At 56.1% G+C, this 15,479-nt stretch overlaps 9 protein-coding genes across 9 annotated transcripts; 4 read left to right on the top strand and 5 right to left on the bottom strand.

The window, feature by feature from the left end:
- Positions 1-397: 397 nt before the first annotated feature.
- BGZ61DRAFT_475864 (uncharacterized protein) lies at positions 398-1,282 on the bottom strand (the record flags this gene model as incomplete). Its single annotated transcript, XM_046248742.1, has 1 exon — positions 398-1,282. One exon carries the CDS (start codon positions 1,280-1,282, stop codon positions 398-400), a length of 885 nt encoding a protein of 294 aa, XP_046106774.1.
- Positions 1,283-1,934: 652 nt separating this feature from the next.
- On the top strand, positions 1,935-3,206 carry BGZ61DRAFT_492369 (uncharacterized protein; the record flags this gene model as incomplete). The annotated part of the gene is made up of 5 exons (XM_046250544.1): positions 1,935-2,275; positions 2,391-2,595; positions 2,698-2,795; positions 2,879-3,091; positions 3,188-3,206. 5 exons carry the CDS (start codon positions 1,935-1,937, stop codon positions 3,204-3,206), a joined length of 876 nt encoding a protein of 291 aa, XP_046106773.1.
- A 1,132-nt stretch (positions 3,207-4,338) lies between these two features.
- Positions 4,339-4,909, bottom strand: BGZ61DRAFT_530423 (Rpp20 subunit of nuclear RNase MRP and P-domain-containing protein; the record flags this gene model as incomplete). Its single annotated transcript, XM_046253560.1, has 2 exons — positions 4,339-4,775; positions 4,831-4,909. The coding sequence occupies 2 exons, from the start codon at positions 4,907-4,909 to the stop codon at positions 4,339-4,341; spliced, it is 516 nt and encodes a 171-aa protein (XP_046106772.1).
- Positions 4,910-5,488: 579 nt separating this feature from the next.
- Positions 5,489-6,605, top strand: BGZ61DRAFT_475861 (RAVE subunit 2/Rogdi; the record flags this gene model as incomplete). Its single annotated transcript, XM_046248741.1, has 3 exons — positions 5,489-5,554; positions 5,643-5,828; positions 5,892-6,605. 3 exons carry the CDS (start codon positions 5,489-5,491, stop codon positions 6,603-6,605), a joined length of 966 nt encoding a protein of 321 aa, XP_046106771.1.
- Positions 6,606-6,989: 384 nt separating this feature from the next.
- BGZ61DRAFT_530421 (uncharacterized protein) lies at positions 6,990-8,150 on the bottom strand (the record flags this gene model as incomplete). Its single annotated transcript, XM_046253559.1, has 2 exons — positions 6,990-7,474; positions 7,571-8,150. 2 exons carry the CDS (start codon positions 8,148-8,150, stop codon positions 6,990-6,992), a joined length of 1,065 nt encoding a protein of 354 aa, XP_046106770.1.
- An 837-nt stretch (positions 8,151-8,987) lies between these two features.
- On the top strand, positions 8,988-9,977 carry BGZ61DRAFT_447662 (ATPase, F0 complex, subunit J). The gene is made up of 4 exons (XM_046245382.1): positions 8,988-9,117; positions 9,195-9,224; positions 9,342-9,392; positions 9,454-9,977. Exons 1-4 carry the CDS (start codon positions 9,069-9,071, stop codon positions 9,507-9,509), a joined length of 186 nt encoding a protein of 61 aa, XP_046106769.1. The 5' UTR covers positions 8,988-9,068; the 3' UTR covers positions 9,510-9,977.
- A 291-nt stretch (positions 9,978-10,268) lies between these two features.
- On the top strand, positions 10,269-11,197 carry BGZ61DRAFT_475859 (serine hydrolase FSH; the record flags this gene model as incomplete). The annotated part of the gene is made up of 2 exons (XM_046248740.1): positions 10,269-10,359; positions 10,488-11,197. 2 exons carry the CDS (start codon positions 10,269-10,271, stop codon positions 11,195-11,197), a joined length of 801 nt encoding a protein of 266 aa, XP_046106768.1.
- A 195-nt stretch (positions 11,198-11,392) lies between these two features.
- BGZ61DRAFT_346874 (PCI domain-containing protein) lies at positions 11,393-12,999 on the bottom strand (the record flags this gene model as incomplete). Its single annotated transcript, XM_046239923.1, has 4 exons — positions 11,393-11,980; positions 12,030-12,749; positions 12,799-12,858; positions 12,916-12,999. The coding sequence occupies 4 exons, from the start codon at positions 12,997-12,999 to the stop codon at positions 11,393-11,395; spliced, it is 1,452 nt and encodes a 483-aa protein (XP_046106767.1).
- Positions 13,000-13,944: 945 nt separating this feature from the next.
- BGZ61DRAFT_447655 (uncharacterized protein) lies at positions 13,945-15,436 on the bottom strand. The gene is made up of 3 exons (XM_046245381.1): positions 14,985-15,436; positions 14,778-14,911; positions 13,945-14,704 (listed from the first exon to the last, which is right to left on the bottom strand). Exons 1-3 carry the CDS (start codon positions 15,196-15,198, stop codon positions 14,228-14,230), a joined length of 825 nt encoding a protein of 274 aa, XP_046106766.1. The 5' UTR covers positions 15,199-15,436; the 3' UTR covers positions 13,945-14,227.
- Positions 15,437-15,479: the final 43 nt, after the last annotated feature.

The following is a 15,479-nucleotide window of genomic DNA, read 5'->3' as shown; positions in this document are numbered from 1 at the left end:
AGTTGCTGGCACCGGGCCTCGGAGAGTCTGAATCGTCCGAGGATGCCGGACGGCGAACAGGATGGGGGGCCCCGCTCCCACGCGGACTTAAGCCCTGTAATCCCAGCGAGGTGCATCCTGGCGTTTTGTGTGTTTGCCTTTGCGTTTGCGCGCTGGGGGGAGCTTGGAGCTGACCTTTCGCGCAAAAGCAGCCGGCGCGGAGTGAGTGATTGCTGGCTGCCATCTGCATTCTGCATGCAACTCGACGGTGCGTGCCCTGCGACGTGAGAGAGGAGGGTTGTATCCGGCAGGTACATGAGGATCCCAGCAATGCCGGAGTTGGTCGTCGCCCTGCTCCAGTGTTTTGTGGATGGGTGTGTGTTCTCCCAGGCCTGTCTCTTTGGCCTTGACTCCGTAATCATGTCGCATGCCCATTTGTAAGGGCATCGCCCGAGAGACAGCAGCGTCGCTCACTGAATGACAAAGATGCGCCGCGTGCCGCCTCCGTACGTAAACCCCGGAGCCAATGCGCGGGAGGTGTAAGTCCATGGTCCATCGTGGGCCCTCCTCCCGGCGCCATCGGCGATTGAGTCGGTTGACATCCGGGGGCTGAAGCTTTTGCGCCGCGGAGAGTTTTGGGGGCGCGCTGAGAGGCTCTATCCACCCAAACCAAGACGCCCGAACCGAGGAGAGTTGGTACACCACCATCAGGCAGAACGAAGATGGGGACTTTGCTGCCGTGGGTGCTGCTGATGCTGCGGAGTTCCGCTGGGCAAAACTCACCAGCCAATCCATCAAAAGCCATCCTGGTAAGCCTGTGCTGGGGTGCGTGTTGGTAGGGCTCTGGGATCCGATAGACCGGGAGATGGGCGTCACCACCCCGGACGCAGCGCACGCAAACTCCACCCGAGCAGCGAGTAGCGCACCTCGCAGGCCGGAGGGCGTAATAAGATGCGCTGTGGCAGGCTGTACTAGGGATGTACCGGCGCCCTTCAGGCCTAGGCCCAGGCTTATGTGTGCCCTCCCACGGCGGATATGGGGGGTTCTTTGGATTACCGAGCGTCTCGGACTTTGTGGTGGTGCGGCGCGAGGTGTGCACTGGAGGGCAAGCCCACAGCCCACAGCCTAGGTACAGCCCACTGAAGCCAGCGGCTGAGAGAAGACGCCGAACGGCTGAATTGGTTGAGTTTGGATAACGTACGCCGAGACCCAAGCCCAAGCCCAAGCCCACGCCCAAGCCTAGACCCAGTGCCACCTGTAAGGTAGTTCCGTCCCCCGTCCCCACGGCCGAAGAGTGCTCCATGGCTTCGGAGATTTGCAAGCATGACAAAACCCGCCCCAGGGCAGCAGCCAGCACCAGCACCTAGACACCTCAGGCGCCTGGGCTCCTGTCCTTGCTCCGTCGGCTTGGGCGGGATGCAGCTCGAGGCATTCCCGGATGGGAAACCGCTTTAAATACCCAGCCTTGGCCTGCTCCCCCCCTCCGCCGGGCCCTTCTATCCTGTCTGCTCTGCTCTGCTCTATCCTTTCCATTATATGTGACGTCGGTATCCGGAATTCAAGTATTACAGCGCCGCAGAGTCACCTTGTGGTTGGTTCCAAAGGCTCCCCCGATTTGAGGATTGCGACATCGCTACTACGCCGTGCAACCCCCGGACGACGCTCACACAAAACCCATCTACACCTCGGCTCACCAACCCGCTCCGACGACTCACTCAGCCTCTTGTTCGCCTCACCTCGCCCAACCGATTTTAATTCACCCCATGACCACCAAGGTTCGCAAACAGAGAGCAAGCACAAGAATCAAGCAACTACGCCACGCCACCCCCAGGTCTCGATGTGCTCGTAATTCTCCCGTCGAAGTCCAGGGTTCCAGAGAAACCGGGCGGCACACTTCCGTCTGCTCCCTCTCGTCATCCGCTTCGCAAACATCACCACCACCGCAACAACAAGACATGGCCACCGAGACCGACACCTTGTCGCTGCCCACCAGCACCGCGCCCACAGACGTCACCGAGTCGACATGCATGCCCAACTCCCACCCCAGCTTCCCGTCGCCGTTCCAGGCCGTCCCTCAGGTGCCCGCGGCCGCCGACTGGGATACTAAGCTAGTTATGCCGGACATGCCTCACCCCTCGGCATTTCCGCATTATGGCATCGGGACGCCGTCTACTTTCGACTGTGGAAGCGGAAGCGGAAGTGCAAGTGGAAATAGCAGTGGAACGGGGTGTTTTAACGATGGTGGCATGTTGTACCGCGCACAAGCCGAGATGGAAATGAGAGAAGGCCCCGGCAAGTATGTCAACCCCCAACCTTCATCTCCAACACTTTCATATTCATATTGAGGGAGATGAATCCGTCATTCACTAAAGCCATCGGCTTGCTGACTTTCTCTTTGGGTAATTTTATAGGACCGTCGAAGAAGCCTGCCAGCGCTCTCTTAATCACTTCCCGTGCCCGGGCCTTGCCTTTCCCATGCCCGCCCTCGACTTCGATTTCCGGCTCGCCGTCCGACTCAACCAGGAACCCGCCCGTGTTGATACCGGCGCTACAAAGGAAATCACAACGGTCGCTGCCGGCGTATGGTCTGGCTCATTTGGCCACGGCCGCGTTATGGTACGTTCCCTTATCGCAACACCTCGAGTTTGCGACAGGCATCTCATATGCCTCTCCTTCTGTATATGTCTTGCGGCTGACCAAGTTGAGTTATCTCTATAGGCTGGTGGATATGATCTCGGCCAAGCCCGCGGGTTCCGACCCATGAGACTCGTTGAAGGCGCCTTTGTTGTGCAGACTAGCGACGAGATACCTGCAGTGTACGAAGCCCTCCCCTCTTACACCCCGCAACCCTGCATGATGGTTTAGTGAGTCCACGACGCTGACCAAACCTCACACTTAGACTTGAGATGCGTACACGCGGCTCCCTCTCGGGCCCGTCGGACGTCCTCGATGCGCTCCTCAGCCCGCGCAGCCCCAAGGACATTGACCCGCGCCGCTACGGCTTTCGCATGTTTGCCACTATCAAGACAGCCGACAAGCGCTATGCAGAGATTGTCAACTGCGGCCTGTGGGTGGCTAGCGGTGCCTGGCGTGGTGAGCACCTCGTCATTGAGTAAGCAACTCCCCCTTGACAGCCCTCCTTTCCTGCGACTGCCGGATGAGATGGGATGAGATGAGATGCAGTGTGCTGACTCCCGGGGTTTCTTAGTGCGTACCGCGTCACATAGATATGAACGCGAAGAGGAGGACTCGTAAGAAGACGGTTTGAGGATGATGACATCCAAACAACGTTTAGCATTGCATATGGATCCGATTTGATTGGCATGGATCCTCGGAGCTCGGCGTACGGGGGGGAGCAATCTTGGCGGGCCGCCGATTTCAACGTCGGCCGCGGGGGGGGAGGGGATTACGAATATGGGACGGTGCATTGGAACCCGGCGCAGGACGGAACTTGCATTCGACTTTTGGGACTTTGATTAGGCATATTTTTTTCTTTTGTCTTCACCGGGTTGACGGGTCTACGAGAAACATGACAACTCTGGTCAACTTTTAAACGCACAGCGGGGGGCTGGCTTTGCAACTCCACAGTCACTCCGGCTCACTCTGGCGCTCCTCGAATCGACTGTATAACCTCGCCGTGATGCTCGCGACCGACTCCGGATCCGCGAGACGGGCGTTTCTAATCAGATGTCACTCAGATTATTAAACGACTGCAAGCTCTCGTCGCGGTTATCCGCCACCTGCTAAGCACTTAAGCAGGCTTGATTCTCACTAACACTAGACAGCGATTCTTTGTACCCCATTCGGAACTCCGGTTAAGTCCAGGCTCAGAAGATACGCCGAACAAGGCATGGCTGGCGGAGAGACCTTACTTCGCCGCTGACATATGCGGTGTGAGACCTGGCCGTGATGGTGTATGCCACGTTCCAACGGCCGTCATCAGCCAATGGCCGCGGGTAGGCAGCTATATCCCCGGGTCGCCATCGTGACACGACTAGCTCGCTTCGCACCTCTTGATAACTGACACCTTCGCCGGGCATGCGGCCCGCCTGGGAGGTCGGGCCAAGCGGGGAATGCAAGTCAGAAATCGTAGATGGGAGGCAACCGCAATTCCGGAGGCATCGGTCACGCCAAAGTACAATATGTTGCTGACAAGGTTGCCAGGCCCCTGGTATCGGCCTTCGTGACTTAGATCAGGCTTCCCACGAGCTCCGCCATGGGTGCCCTGAAAAAGCATGTCTGGACGGATGTTAGCAAAGCCCCGTTCTTGGTCTGGTCTGCACCCACCTCCTCACACCTCGATGCTGTTCAGCCCTATGCAGTTCAATTCAACAGAGTCGTCCAACTCTGGTGAAAGTGTCACTTGAGCTTAACCGTCACCTCCAAACAGCTCATCTTCCTTAACCGGCTCGCATCCTCAACATCCCCATCCTCGACAACCACGTCGTCAATGGTCCCCACCGTCCTCGTCCGCACCTCCACGAGACAATCGTCCTGCTGCTCAAACCAGCTCGCCACGGCCAGCGTCCTCTCGACGGCGCGCCCTGTGCCCATGACAGTAACCACGCCGCCGTCCCCCTGGATCTCGCCGCCCATCCGCTCCAGCGCCTGGATGCGCGAGTGCACCGACGCGCTCTTGGGCGCGGCGCCGACGGTCTGCAGCGAGGCGTCGAGTTGCTTGCGCACCCGCTTGACGACGGCCACAAAGGGCGTGCGCGAGGACACGTAGATGATGCGCGATTTGGACGATGCCGGAGGCTGCCGCCTAGTTAGGGGCCGCTTCTCGACGCGGGCGCCTGTATGGTGAGGTTAGTCAGAGCGTAGTAGGTCGGCCGTGGAGTTGGATAGTACCATTGGGAATAGGAGGGAGCTTGGTCAATGTCCCAGGCAGCCGGGATGAAGCAGCATCGGTGGCTTTACTTGAAGCCATGGTGTTGTTTCTGTGGTGTTGCTACCTAGACGGGTAGATAGGCAGATGAGTTTGAAGACTGATGTGTGACTGAGCGGCCGAAAGAGGAGCCAATGGCAGTGGCTTGTCAAGACCCTTGGTGGGCGATGATGTTATGAATGCAACCTAATATTAAAGTCGCTCCTTGTGAGATCCTAGCTCGCAGGGTTATAGCGATGAGATGCCAAGCGGTGCCGGGTATTCGTCGTGAGTGAGTCTGAAGTCCGAACTGGTCCGTCGTCGACTTTTCTCTCTGCCTAGTCGCCCGTCGTCAAAAAGCTACCCCACTGGCGCCGTCAATTCTTCCAGCGGGTCTCCACTGGACCACGGCGCTACTGCAGCGCAAACCCCACTGCGGCTCCCTCCCACGTCACCTCCAACATGCCACGGGCCAACCTTGCGAGGGCGTCTGGCGATTCCTCCACCTCCAACTCGCCCGTCGCGAACGCCCATCCGCAGCCATCGCCGTCGCCGCCATTCCCCTCCCGAGAGCTCGCTGTCTCGGGCCTCTCTATGGCTGCCTATACCATCTCCCGCGCACTCCCGTCTCGATAGGCCACCATGTCCATTGCAGTCTGGCCCGCTGTCTCGCCGGACGAGCTCAGGCTTAAAGCCGCGGCAACCCAGGTACGACGAGGAGCTTCCGTCATCGTCCACGAACACTGCAACGGGGATTGCAAAGGGTTAAGCCATCATGCTGATTTACTACTCCAAGGAACGAGAGCTTGAATGGATCGTCGAAGAGACGCTGGAGATTTGTCGCAACCTCAAGCATAACCTGGACGACTGCTATGCGCTCCTCGCGCCCATTGATCCCGGGAGCACGCTCGTCATGAGCACGCCGCGCAACGAAAAGGTCAAGGGGACCCTCACCCGCGTGGGCACCCGCATCGTCAAGGGCGTAAGTAGCGCATCAGTCCCCTATTCGCGGTGGCTAGAAAACTAACCCCCTGGGTCTATGCAGTCCCTCCACCTTCAACTCCGAACCATGGCCGCGCATACGCTCTCGCTCTCCCACTCCGACGCCATCCACATTCACGCCCTCGACTCACTCCACACCCATCTCACACAAGCCATCGACCTCCTCTCCATTACCCTCTCCAAGCCCCAAGACCCGAGCTCCCTAGCCTCCACCCTTGCCCTCCTCGCCGACTCACTCACCGACTCCGCTGCCCTCCTCAAGGGCCCGCCGCTCACCGAGGCCGATCCTGGCTGGCAAGCCGCGTCTTGTCCAGCCTACCACTTCCAGCCGGCTCCCGGCCCGAATCTCAGCTTCTACATTGGTCTCCAGGAGAGCTCCATTGTCCTCTGGCTGCGAGCCCTCGAACCCGTTGACGCCCCGGTCCACTTCGGCACCAAGCTCGGTCTTGCCATTGGCACATTCCGCCGACTCGAACACGATGAAATGGATACAATCTTCAAGTACAATACCAAGGGCAGCGACAGCGGAGAGTCAAGACCCCGCAGCGCAAGACACACCCCAGAACCCAGGACTACACCTCCACTCTTTGGTAACGGTAGGGATATTCAGGAAGTCTATGTGAGGGAAAAGGTTCGGGTCGAGAGCGCGGACCCGAGTTTGATTTCGTTGCAATCAAAGCTTGGGTTCCTAAGTCACATGCTCGGCCAGGCGAGGAGGAACTTGAGTGCCGTGATGGGCGTAGACTCGGAAGACTGAGGGGCATTGGTTAACATGGGAATTAGATATTCCCGGCGTCAAGAGTAGACAGGTTTGTATATATGGGAATCGGAAACATGGCAAAGTATCGGCGCAGTTCGTCTTCTCTTGTTGGCTCATGACTCAATTCACACAATTTGGTAGGAATGTAGATTTATCTGTACATGCAATTCACCATCGACAAGTTTGCTTCGCTTTCTCCACCCATCCGATCCGATCCTCACGCCATCAACAACCAAATGAGCTATGCATTTCAACAAAGGAAAATGATGCCCCAGCTTCTGTCAAACAGTGGGGGTCCAGTCCGCCGGTGGTCATGGCAACACAGCCGAGCAGTGAAACATTGAGCTCTAGACGGCGAGTCCATGCTGACACGGAGCGAGCTCAAGCCACAGGAGACCACGGCATGGGGATAAGGATGCGTGACTTCATGCTCTGAATCAAGGGCACCGTCTTGTGGACCGTGTCGCTCCAGCCCTCGACCTGCCAGCTCTGCTCGCGACGAGTGCGGCGCTCCTCGAGGTTGGCAAACTGCCACAGATGGTGAACGGTGTTGAGGTCGCCAATCTGAACGAACCAGGCACCGACACCCTCCATGACTTCGCGACGGGCCTTGAGGCCGCGGCGCCAGTGAGTCTCCCACTCAAGTAGGTTGCCCGGATGCAGGGTGTAAGACCGGAGCTCAAAGACGCCACCAAGCTCTCGTGGTGGGGTAGTGGGCCAGAATGAGAACTCCTGCATCAGTGAGATATTCTTGGATTTGATCATGCCCTTGAGCTTGTTGTCGAACTCGGCGAAGTCGGGGTGGTTTGAGATGTTGTGTCGCGACGCGTGGTAGCCTTCGTACTTCTGATACTCCCAGATATGAACTATAACCCCGCCTCAAGTCAGCAATTGTGTTTCTGAGGTTGACGTCAAACGGCAGGCAAAGATAACAAGCCGGACAAGAGAGCAAGGAAACATACCAAATGTGTCGCAATCGCCGACCTCTGTCCGCCAGCTGCCCACCAAGTGTACCTTGTTCTCTGGGGTGTTGGCCATCTTGGGGTACCAATCGCCTACAAGCTTGACGTACTCATCGACCTTGTCGGGCTTGACCTCGTGGAAGACAATAGAGTGAACGTACTTGCCGCGGGCGAGGACCTGGCTGAAACTGGCCTCAAGTTGGGCCTCCAGCTCGCGACCCTCCTTTGTTCCGTAGATGAGGTTCGTCAGCGGACCAGCCTTTCGGTCGGGTTCAGGCTGCTTGGTCTCGGCGCTCCGCCCTGCGTTCGCATCCTGTGAGCCCTGAGTTGGCTGCTTGGAGGCAGCGTCAGCCGACTTCGGGGGTGAGGTGAACGCACTAGCTTCCCGGTTCTTCTGTGCCTGGATCTGCTGCTCGCGAAACGCAATCTGCTTCCGATTGAACGTTTCGACGGTTGCCCGCGAAGGATTGACATCTCCCATCGAAGGTGTCTTGCTCTGCCGCAGGGCGCTGGTGCTGAGAGCTCGCAGGCCAGACCGCGGGGCGACCGCGGCGGCACGGACAAACTGACGGCTCAGCATGTTGGGGAGGGAGGGCGGTTGGATGTGAGAGGTGGAAGGGTGCAAGGCCTGGGAGCTATGAGAAGCTCCGGGGAGGTGTGCGACGACACGAGGAGGGGAGGTAAACAAGGGTGATCTCCCGGGAAAGCCGAGGTTGCAAGATCGGCAATCGGAGAGCAAGAGGAGGCGCAAGATTGAATGGTAGAGGCAGAGGTAGAGGGAGAGGCAGAAGACGAAATAGGCAGTTGGTTGCGTCAGAAGCAGATGACGGATGGCAGAAGGCAACCGGCAGCTGGCAGACAGTGGCAAGGCACAGAATGAAGGAGGGAAGCGAAGCGGTTCGAGCTTGCCCTTGGCGGCACTGTAGAGTTGAGGGAGGGTTGGCAATGACCAGGGTGGACGAGACAAGACAAGTGGGTGCGTGGTATTGGAGGGACGGAACAGCTTCTGTTACGTTCCAGGTATCTTCACCCCGCACTTGGGATAGTTTGACGAGTTTCTGACGAGTCTCAACGGTCGCAGAATAGGCTGATTTGAAGAAGTCAAAGCACAAAGCTTGGGTGAGACAAGTACGTATCCCCTCTTCTTAAAGCTGCGAGCTCGCTGAGCTTCCCCATGATGTCACCTGCCAGGACACCATCACGTGTAAGTGCTTAGCGCCTGCATGAAAACGCGGGGTTCGGCAGAATGGTTTATGCGGCTCCGAGCGCGTAGTAGGTGGGGCCTGGCCCGTGCAGTTGCTTGGCATTTCTGCATCAGCCGCCTGCCTCGCTGCCTCAGGCCGCCACTGATTTCCGGTGCTCGGCTTCGGCAGAACCCGCTCGGAGCTTTGCATCGAAAAGCGCTCGTTTTGAAGACTCTCAATCTCAAAGCACCCTGCCGAACCTCCATCAACCCGAACCGATCCCCTTCCTCGCGATATCCTCCAACACCTTCAAAATGTCGTGGCTCGGTGTCCAACCCTTCAAGAAGTTCCCGGCTCCCTTCCGTGCGTCCCTCCGGTTCCAATTGCGACTCCTTCCGTGTTGCCGAAGCGACGTGTCCCGCTAACCAGTTTCTTAACAGTGAAGCCGTACTGGCCCTTCTTCGCTGCCGGTACGTGACAATGCGCAGCTCTCCCGACGATACCGTGTCCTCGACGAGCATTCCCCCACGCGCCGACCCCGATTGATGCGTTGACGAGTTTGGACAGCAATTGACGTGAATATACAGGTGTTGTCATCGCCTACGGTGTCAACTCTATCCAGACCAGCATGATGAGCTGTACGATCCCCCTACGACAAGAACCCCCCCGAGGTCATCTCGAGCTGACCGTATCCCATAGCTGCCGAGTGGAAGAACGACGCCCGCAACCCCAACGCCAAGACTGGCGGCCACTAAATCGGACATGGAGGAACTTGAGATTTCGTCGAAGAAAACACAATCGATCCGCTCGAGCGCGAGCCCCGGATCCTGTGAGATGGAATTGTATCATAGAGTCGCATAAGGGGCTTAATTGACCTATTGTCAAAACGAATCGTCTCGACATACGTCCCACGTGCCTGGATTGCTTGCCAACCCCAATGCTGTTGTCCATGCGACACAACAATCGAACCATTCAAACTGGAAACTGGAAATGCGACTGAGAGGATCTGGCCGTGTCATTGGCTATTTACCACCTTGAGAGCTCTCGAGAAAGTTTTTCTTATCGTAGCTTATATATCTATTGCCGACGTGATGCGTTTTCGCTGGTAATCTAACTTGTGTAATATGTCAACCGTGGACCTCCAATTGTGGCCTTGGCTTGGCACAATGAGGAAATCATAGTAATTAGGCGTCTCCAAACTCATAGACCGTAGAAATATGTCATATCTCCATATCTATAGAGCCCAGGTTGTCCTCATGTGGGGGGATCAAACCGGAATCCCTCCAGTCCTGAATTACGGGCCTAAGATCCCCCAAATCTCACTCTGACAAATCACCGTTATCGCTCACACCACGATCCGACGACTCACACGGCGAGCCAGATACGTCCGTCTTTTGTCATCATACATTTCATTTATACTCTTGTAGATGCGTTTCCTCTCTGGCTTCTTTGCCACCGCTAGACCACTCACAACTAGACCTCCTGTTTTTACACCTAGAGCCTTGATTTTCACCATGACTGCCGCCGCGGGGCCCAAGGGCGCAAACCAACAGAAGCCTAAGAGCAATGGAGGCAAGAAGGAAGTCAAGATTCTAATGCTCCACGGTAAGTCACCAAACAGGAGTTGTCACTTCCTTTATGAGAAGCGTTCTAAGGAGTTGTGTACTTCGTCGTTCTATCCTGGATTGCCATCCTCACCTTCACACAAAGCCACTCACTAACCCTCATCGCAGGCTTCACACAGTCTGGCCCCCTGTTCCGGGCCAAGACCCGTGCCCTGGAGAAGCTCCTCATAAAGGTTCTCACACCTCTCGCCCTGCTCCCGGTGCCCATCTACCCCACAGCGCCTAACCGACTCACGGCCGCCGACATCCCGGGCTACCAGCCACCCGCGGAGCCGCAAGCCGACGACTATCAGCCCGACACCTGGGCGTGGTGGCGTAAGGACGAGGCTTCGGGCGCCTACCGCTACCTTGACGAGGGCATGGCCACTGTCGCTGATGCCATCCGCGAGGCCGGCGGTGTCGATGCCGTGTGCGGCTTCAGCCAGGGCGGTGCCATGGCCGGTCTTGTGGCGGCTGCGCTGGAGGACCGGCCGACGCCTGAGGGCCAGGAGGGCAACTGGGCACGAGGACTCAGGGAGGCCAACGGCGGGAAGCCTGTCAAGTTTGCCGTTAGCTACTCAGGCTTCTTTGCGCCCGTGGACTCTCTCGCGTTCTGCTACGAACCCAAGATCAAGACCCCGACGCTGCACTACCTGGGAAGCCTAGATACCGTCGTTGAGGAAAGCCGCAGTCAGGGGCTTGTGGATCGGTGCGAGGAGCCTGTCGTCGTGATCCATCCCGGCGGACATCACGTACCTGTGTCCAAGGAGTGGGCGATGCCGTTGGCTGGCTTCATCAAGCAGCATGCTTACGACGCAGAACCCAAAGCGGAGCTTTGAGAAGCTGGTTCCTAGACTAATCTGGTTGGCGATACATATAGACATTCGGAATAGACACGGGAATAGCGCAATGCACTCATGCGCCAAATGTTACATATCCTCACCCCGAGGACTATCTAACCTGTATCATTACAGACTCCACCCAGAACCGTCATGAATATGTATCTAACCGCCATGTAACCCCGGTGCCCAGACTTATTTTCCGCTTGCAGGTTGAATACGAGCCATCATCTCTTCCTTGGTGATGAGATGATCAATCCTCTCCAGGTGGCCTAGGAGGCTCTTCATGTTGTGGCTCCACTCGTTCAGGATATCATCGGCATCCCGGGGCTTCGCGAAGCTGACAACCTGGGCAGGCCGGTCGATCTTGGCGTAGACCGTCTTGGATGTGACGAGCTCACTAATGTACTTCTCCGTCTCATCCTCGTCGAGATCGAGCAGCTGGGTGAGTCGACCCATCTGAATGCGGGTGTAGTATTTGGCAACAACGCGGACGTTGTGCTCAATGACCCGTTTTCGCAGATCCTTCCACCTCTGGTGCGCCTTCTCGTCTGATGACTGGCCAGCCTGAACATCGAACACATCGGTGCTGCACAGTTGGGGACCGAACTTCTTGGAAATCTCCGGCCATCGCATCAGCTCGTGGACGGTGAAGAGCCGGAGAAGCTCAGCGTCGGCCGCAACCTGAGTGTTGCGGGTGTCCTTGTGGATGCGGTGGAGGAGATCGTGTTGTTCGTTGTCATAGGGGGCCAGAATGACAAAGTAAATGATTCGCTGCAGAACCTGGAAAACAGTTAGTGGCGAAGCGAGCAACGCAAGCTAGTGTACCTACAGGGTGCAGCTTGGCGGGGTCATCTTCCACCGCCTCCGTGTCCAAGACCTGTCGGTAGTGCTTGCAAACATCGAGGTACTTCTCGTCATGCTTGGCGAGGATGATCTGTTGCTCGTAGTAGCGGAGCTTAAGGTCGGTTGTGTCGTCCTCCTTCACTTCGGGTACCTCCTCGCCACGGGCCTTCTTCTTCTCGCGCTCCTTCTGTTCCTTCTCCAGCTGCTCGGGAGTCTTCTTCACCTTCCGTGAAAGGTATCGTGTGCTGATCTTGCGGCCCAAAATGCCAGCCTGTGTCCAGTCCTCGCTCTCGATGCAAAGCGCAACCTGGGCCAGAATGAACTCCGTCTTCTCTCGCCTGTCCATAGATCCAAAGGTCTCGACCTGCAACTCGCAGAGAATCTCAGTGGCGGCCTTGAGGTCTCCCTGCTCCTTCTTGATGTCGGAAAGGATCTTGGTAACGCGAGCGCGCTCGACCTCGACAAAGATCTTGCCCTCTGTTACTGTTCGCAGAGTCTCGATAACGGTAAGCTTGGTCTTGAGATCGGGGGTCTCGTCAAGGAAGCCCATGACGGTCTGGACCATCTTGGTAATGGCTTGCTTCAGCTGGCTGTGCTTCTTGGACAGGACCAGGGTCTGGTCGTTCATCAAGCTCCAGTCGGCGGCATTTTTGCAAAGTGTAACGATGGCGACGAGTACTCGGGATGTCGACGCAAGATCGGAGGCCTGTTCTGGGTCAGAGACGCCCTGCGGAGCTGTGGAGCTTGGGGCTTACTTGTCGGGTCTGCTTCTCAAGCGCAACGAGCTTCTCAATCGCACCCTGAAGGTTGTTGGACTAGGGCAACAAGTTAGCAGATGGTTGGGCTGGCGAGCCAAGCAAAAGGAAGCATACCGCAGCCAACTTCTCAGCTTCGGGAAGCTGCTGGTCAACCTCCTTCGAGAAGTCCTTCTCGGGCTTCAGAGCTCCCTCAGACATGATGGGCGAGGCGGGGGTGTAATATTATGAGTCGAATGGTAGTTGCGATGAAGGAGAGTCGCAGAAAAAAAGATCGATCTCGTGGGAATTGTTGATCGGGTTGGATGCGATGGATGTGAGTGTCGTGGGGCGTGTTGGGATTTGGATGGACGGAGCTGGATTAGTGACGAGGCTCACGCAAGAGGCTCCTGCCTGCCACAGACCGCGAAGGCTGGAAATGGAACAAAGTGGACCCGAACCCCGGTCACTTCCGGGTTTCAATGGTGGTGCACGTGACACCTCATTCGAACAACTGACAACCAAGACCTCACTGCCAAACGATAGACCAAATAGTAACTGAGAGCAAAATCTTAGGATTTAATCCTTGAGTGGGGTTTTCAATCATGTTGGGTTGGAAAGTGCTTATGGAGTATGAAAGACTGGGTTGTGTAGATGCGCCCACTTACAAAGCATGAACGATGTAGGCTTGTCCGTCGCCGCGACACCGTTGCAGACGGGAGATGGGAGATACAATTTTGTGACATCTCAGGTAACTACTTCCATCTGACATAGATACATACTAAATAAGCTTCGCGAACGTGGATCGCCCCTTGAACTTTTGTAGTGGGCGGTGAGATCGACAGGGAGGCCCCTACTTTCAAGAGTCCAGGACATGCCTTGATCATGGCCCAAATTCCAGTCCGTTTCCGGCGATTTTGCCGAATACCCTATCTTCACTATCTACTCCCTAGTTCTTCTAGCATAATGAAGTTTTCGCTAGAAAATGTCTCTTCGCCCGTGACTGAACCAGTTGTCATTGCAGGGGTGGCAAAGAAGCCCTTGGGCAGGCTTGAGGTCTTCACCCGGCCGCCATTTTGACATGCGCCATTATGGTTGTAAAGAGGAACCCAAGATCACATTGAAGTGCGGGTGGGGGATTCTGAATTATCAAAGGGTGCAGGTTAATTTAGTATTTTCAAAATATAATATTCACTGCCGTAACGGAGTCTGTCGGTGAGGTTAATAGTTCCCACTTCAAAAACATACTCAAGCTAAAGACGGTATTGTTTATGAACCGGATTACAGCTTCCGATGCTCCAATATTTCGTTTTCAAGCCCCAATTCTTACTCCGCCAACCCAGCCCCTGTTGATCCTATGTGAGCATCTTAATCATTGTCGTCGTTCTCATGCGTCTCGTTCTTTCGCTATGTGTTTGAATTCATGTTGAAATGGATCAAAGACTATCCATCATATTGCCGTACCAGGCGCCACGTACAACTCCCCGGGCCTTCGCGGTGGACCTTGACGCTCCTCATCGTCCACACTGTCATTGCTTCTTCGTCGACCTCGATCAAATCTGATGCCATCAAAGTGCACAGTCTCAATCCAGGTACCTCGCTGGGAGTCTCGTAGTTGCTCCCGTTCTGGAGTCGGCAAATCGAGGTATTCATGAGAGACGACCACCACGGTGTCAGGTTTCTTGAAGTCGGGCTCATCAAATGTCTGAGCCGTCTCGACGGAACTGACAGAGGGGTGCCGGCCTGCAGCGTCCTCGGTATCGGTGGCCTCGTTGGTGTGGTCGTCGCCGTCAGCGGCATCCCGTTCACGCTTCAAGCGCTTCCGACGCCTGTACCAGAGACAGCCCACCAAACAGAGAGCATAGAGGCCGAGGATGACTACAATAGGGATGCCAACGGGAGCAGCCCAATGGAGTCTTCGGCCTCTCTATCGGAGGGCTGTGTTAGAGAGAAGTGTAACGACGTAGAGGTAGTGAAGAGAATTTGTGGGACTGGCTCACATAGTTTCTTAACTTCCAGGGGGGTGAAATGGTCCAGCTCTGATTCCCATTGCTGACCGTTGTCAGCCACATGGCATAGAGGTCATCGTTTAATTCATCAGGCGTCCATTCGCAAGTCGTCGACTCCATGAACTCTACAGTGCTGGTTAATATATGCCTGCACTTAAATACACAGCAAACAGGAGCACAGATTAGTATAACACTCACCTGTCAGATTCGTCACCAACTCGTATTCTTTGACTCCATCTCGGGGGTATGTAATCCGGAAGACACCCAGTTGGGCATCTGAACCCTCGATCGTTTCATTCCACACAAGCGTAAAGAGCTCGCCGTTGGAGATACTCTCGTTCCACTCTTCGTTGAGGAAGCGAAGGCCATGGCCCTCGGAATCCCGGCGTGTGGCGCCAGGGCTGTTATCCATCTATAGTGTTATGGGAGGCAAAAATGGCGAGAAGGATAGGAGAGATGAAGGTAATGGCAACGACGCAATGCAAATAGATAAACCACAGGAACTTTGCCAAACCCGTGGGGGGTTCCAGATGGAAAGGTGGGGATCAAACACGAACATGGGGGGGAAGAACAAGCCGGGCATTAAGTAATATAGGCAAAGTGGCCTCGGGACCCGGGGGGTGGGGTGTCGGACAGAATGCCTATGATTGAAGGTCTCAGCCCGGCAAGGGAGACTCAGTCGATTTAGTCATT

Source organism: Ilyonectria robusta (genome assembly GCF_021365365.1).
Source record: "Ilyonectria robusta strain PMI_751 chromosome Unknown BGZ61scaffold_6, whole genome shotgun sequence".
NCBI classification, from domain to species: Eukaryota; Fungi; Ascomycota; class Sordariomycetes; order Hypocreales; family Nectriaceae; genus Ilyonectria; species Ilyonectria robusta.
The sequence above is the reverse complement of the archived record's forward strand: the minus strand, read 5'-3'. Positions and strand labels throughout refer to the sequence as shown.

Bases quoted from the DNA above. Each gene is read 5' to 3' on its own strand.
- BGZ61DRAFT_447662 (XM_046245382.1), top strand. From the start codon at position 9,069: ATGTCGTGGCTCGGTGTCCAACCCTTCAAGAAGTTCCCGGCTCCCTTC. The intron at 9,118-9,194 runs GTGCGTCCCTCC...GTTTCTTAACAG, and splicing joins GAAGTTCCCGGCTCCCTTCC to TGAAGCCGTACTGGCCCTTC. The intron at 9,225-9,341 runs GTACGTGACAAT...GTGAATATACAG, and splicing joins CTGGCCCTTCTTCGCTGCCG to GTGTTGTCATCGCCTACGGT.
- BGZ61DRAFT_447655 (XM_046245381.1), bottom strand. From the start codon at position 15,198: ATGGATAACAGCCCTGGCGCCACACGCCGGGATTCCGAGGGCCATGGC. The intron at 14,912-14,984 runs GTGAGTGTTATA...CCAGCACTGTAG, and splicing joins GTTGGTGACGAATCTGACAG to AGTTCATGGAGTCGACGACT. The intron at 14,705-14,777 runs GTGAGCCAGTCC...GCCCTCCGATAG, and splicing joins CCTGGAAGTTAAGAAACTAT to AGAGGCCGAAGACTCCATTG.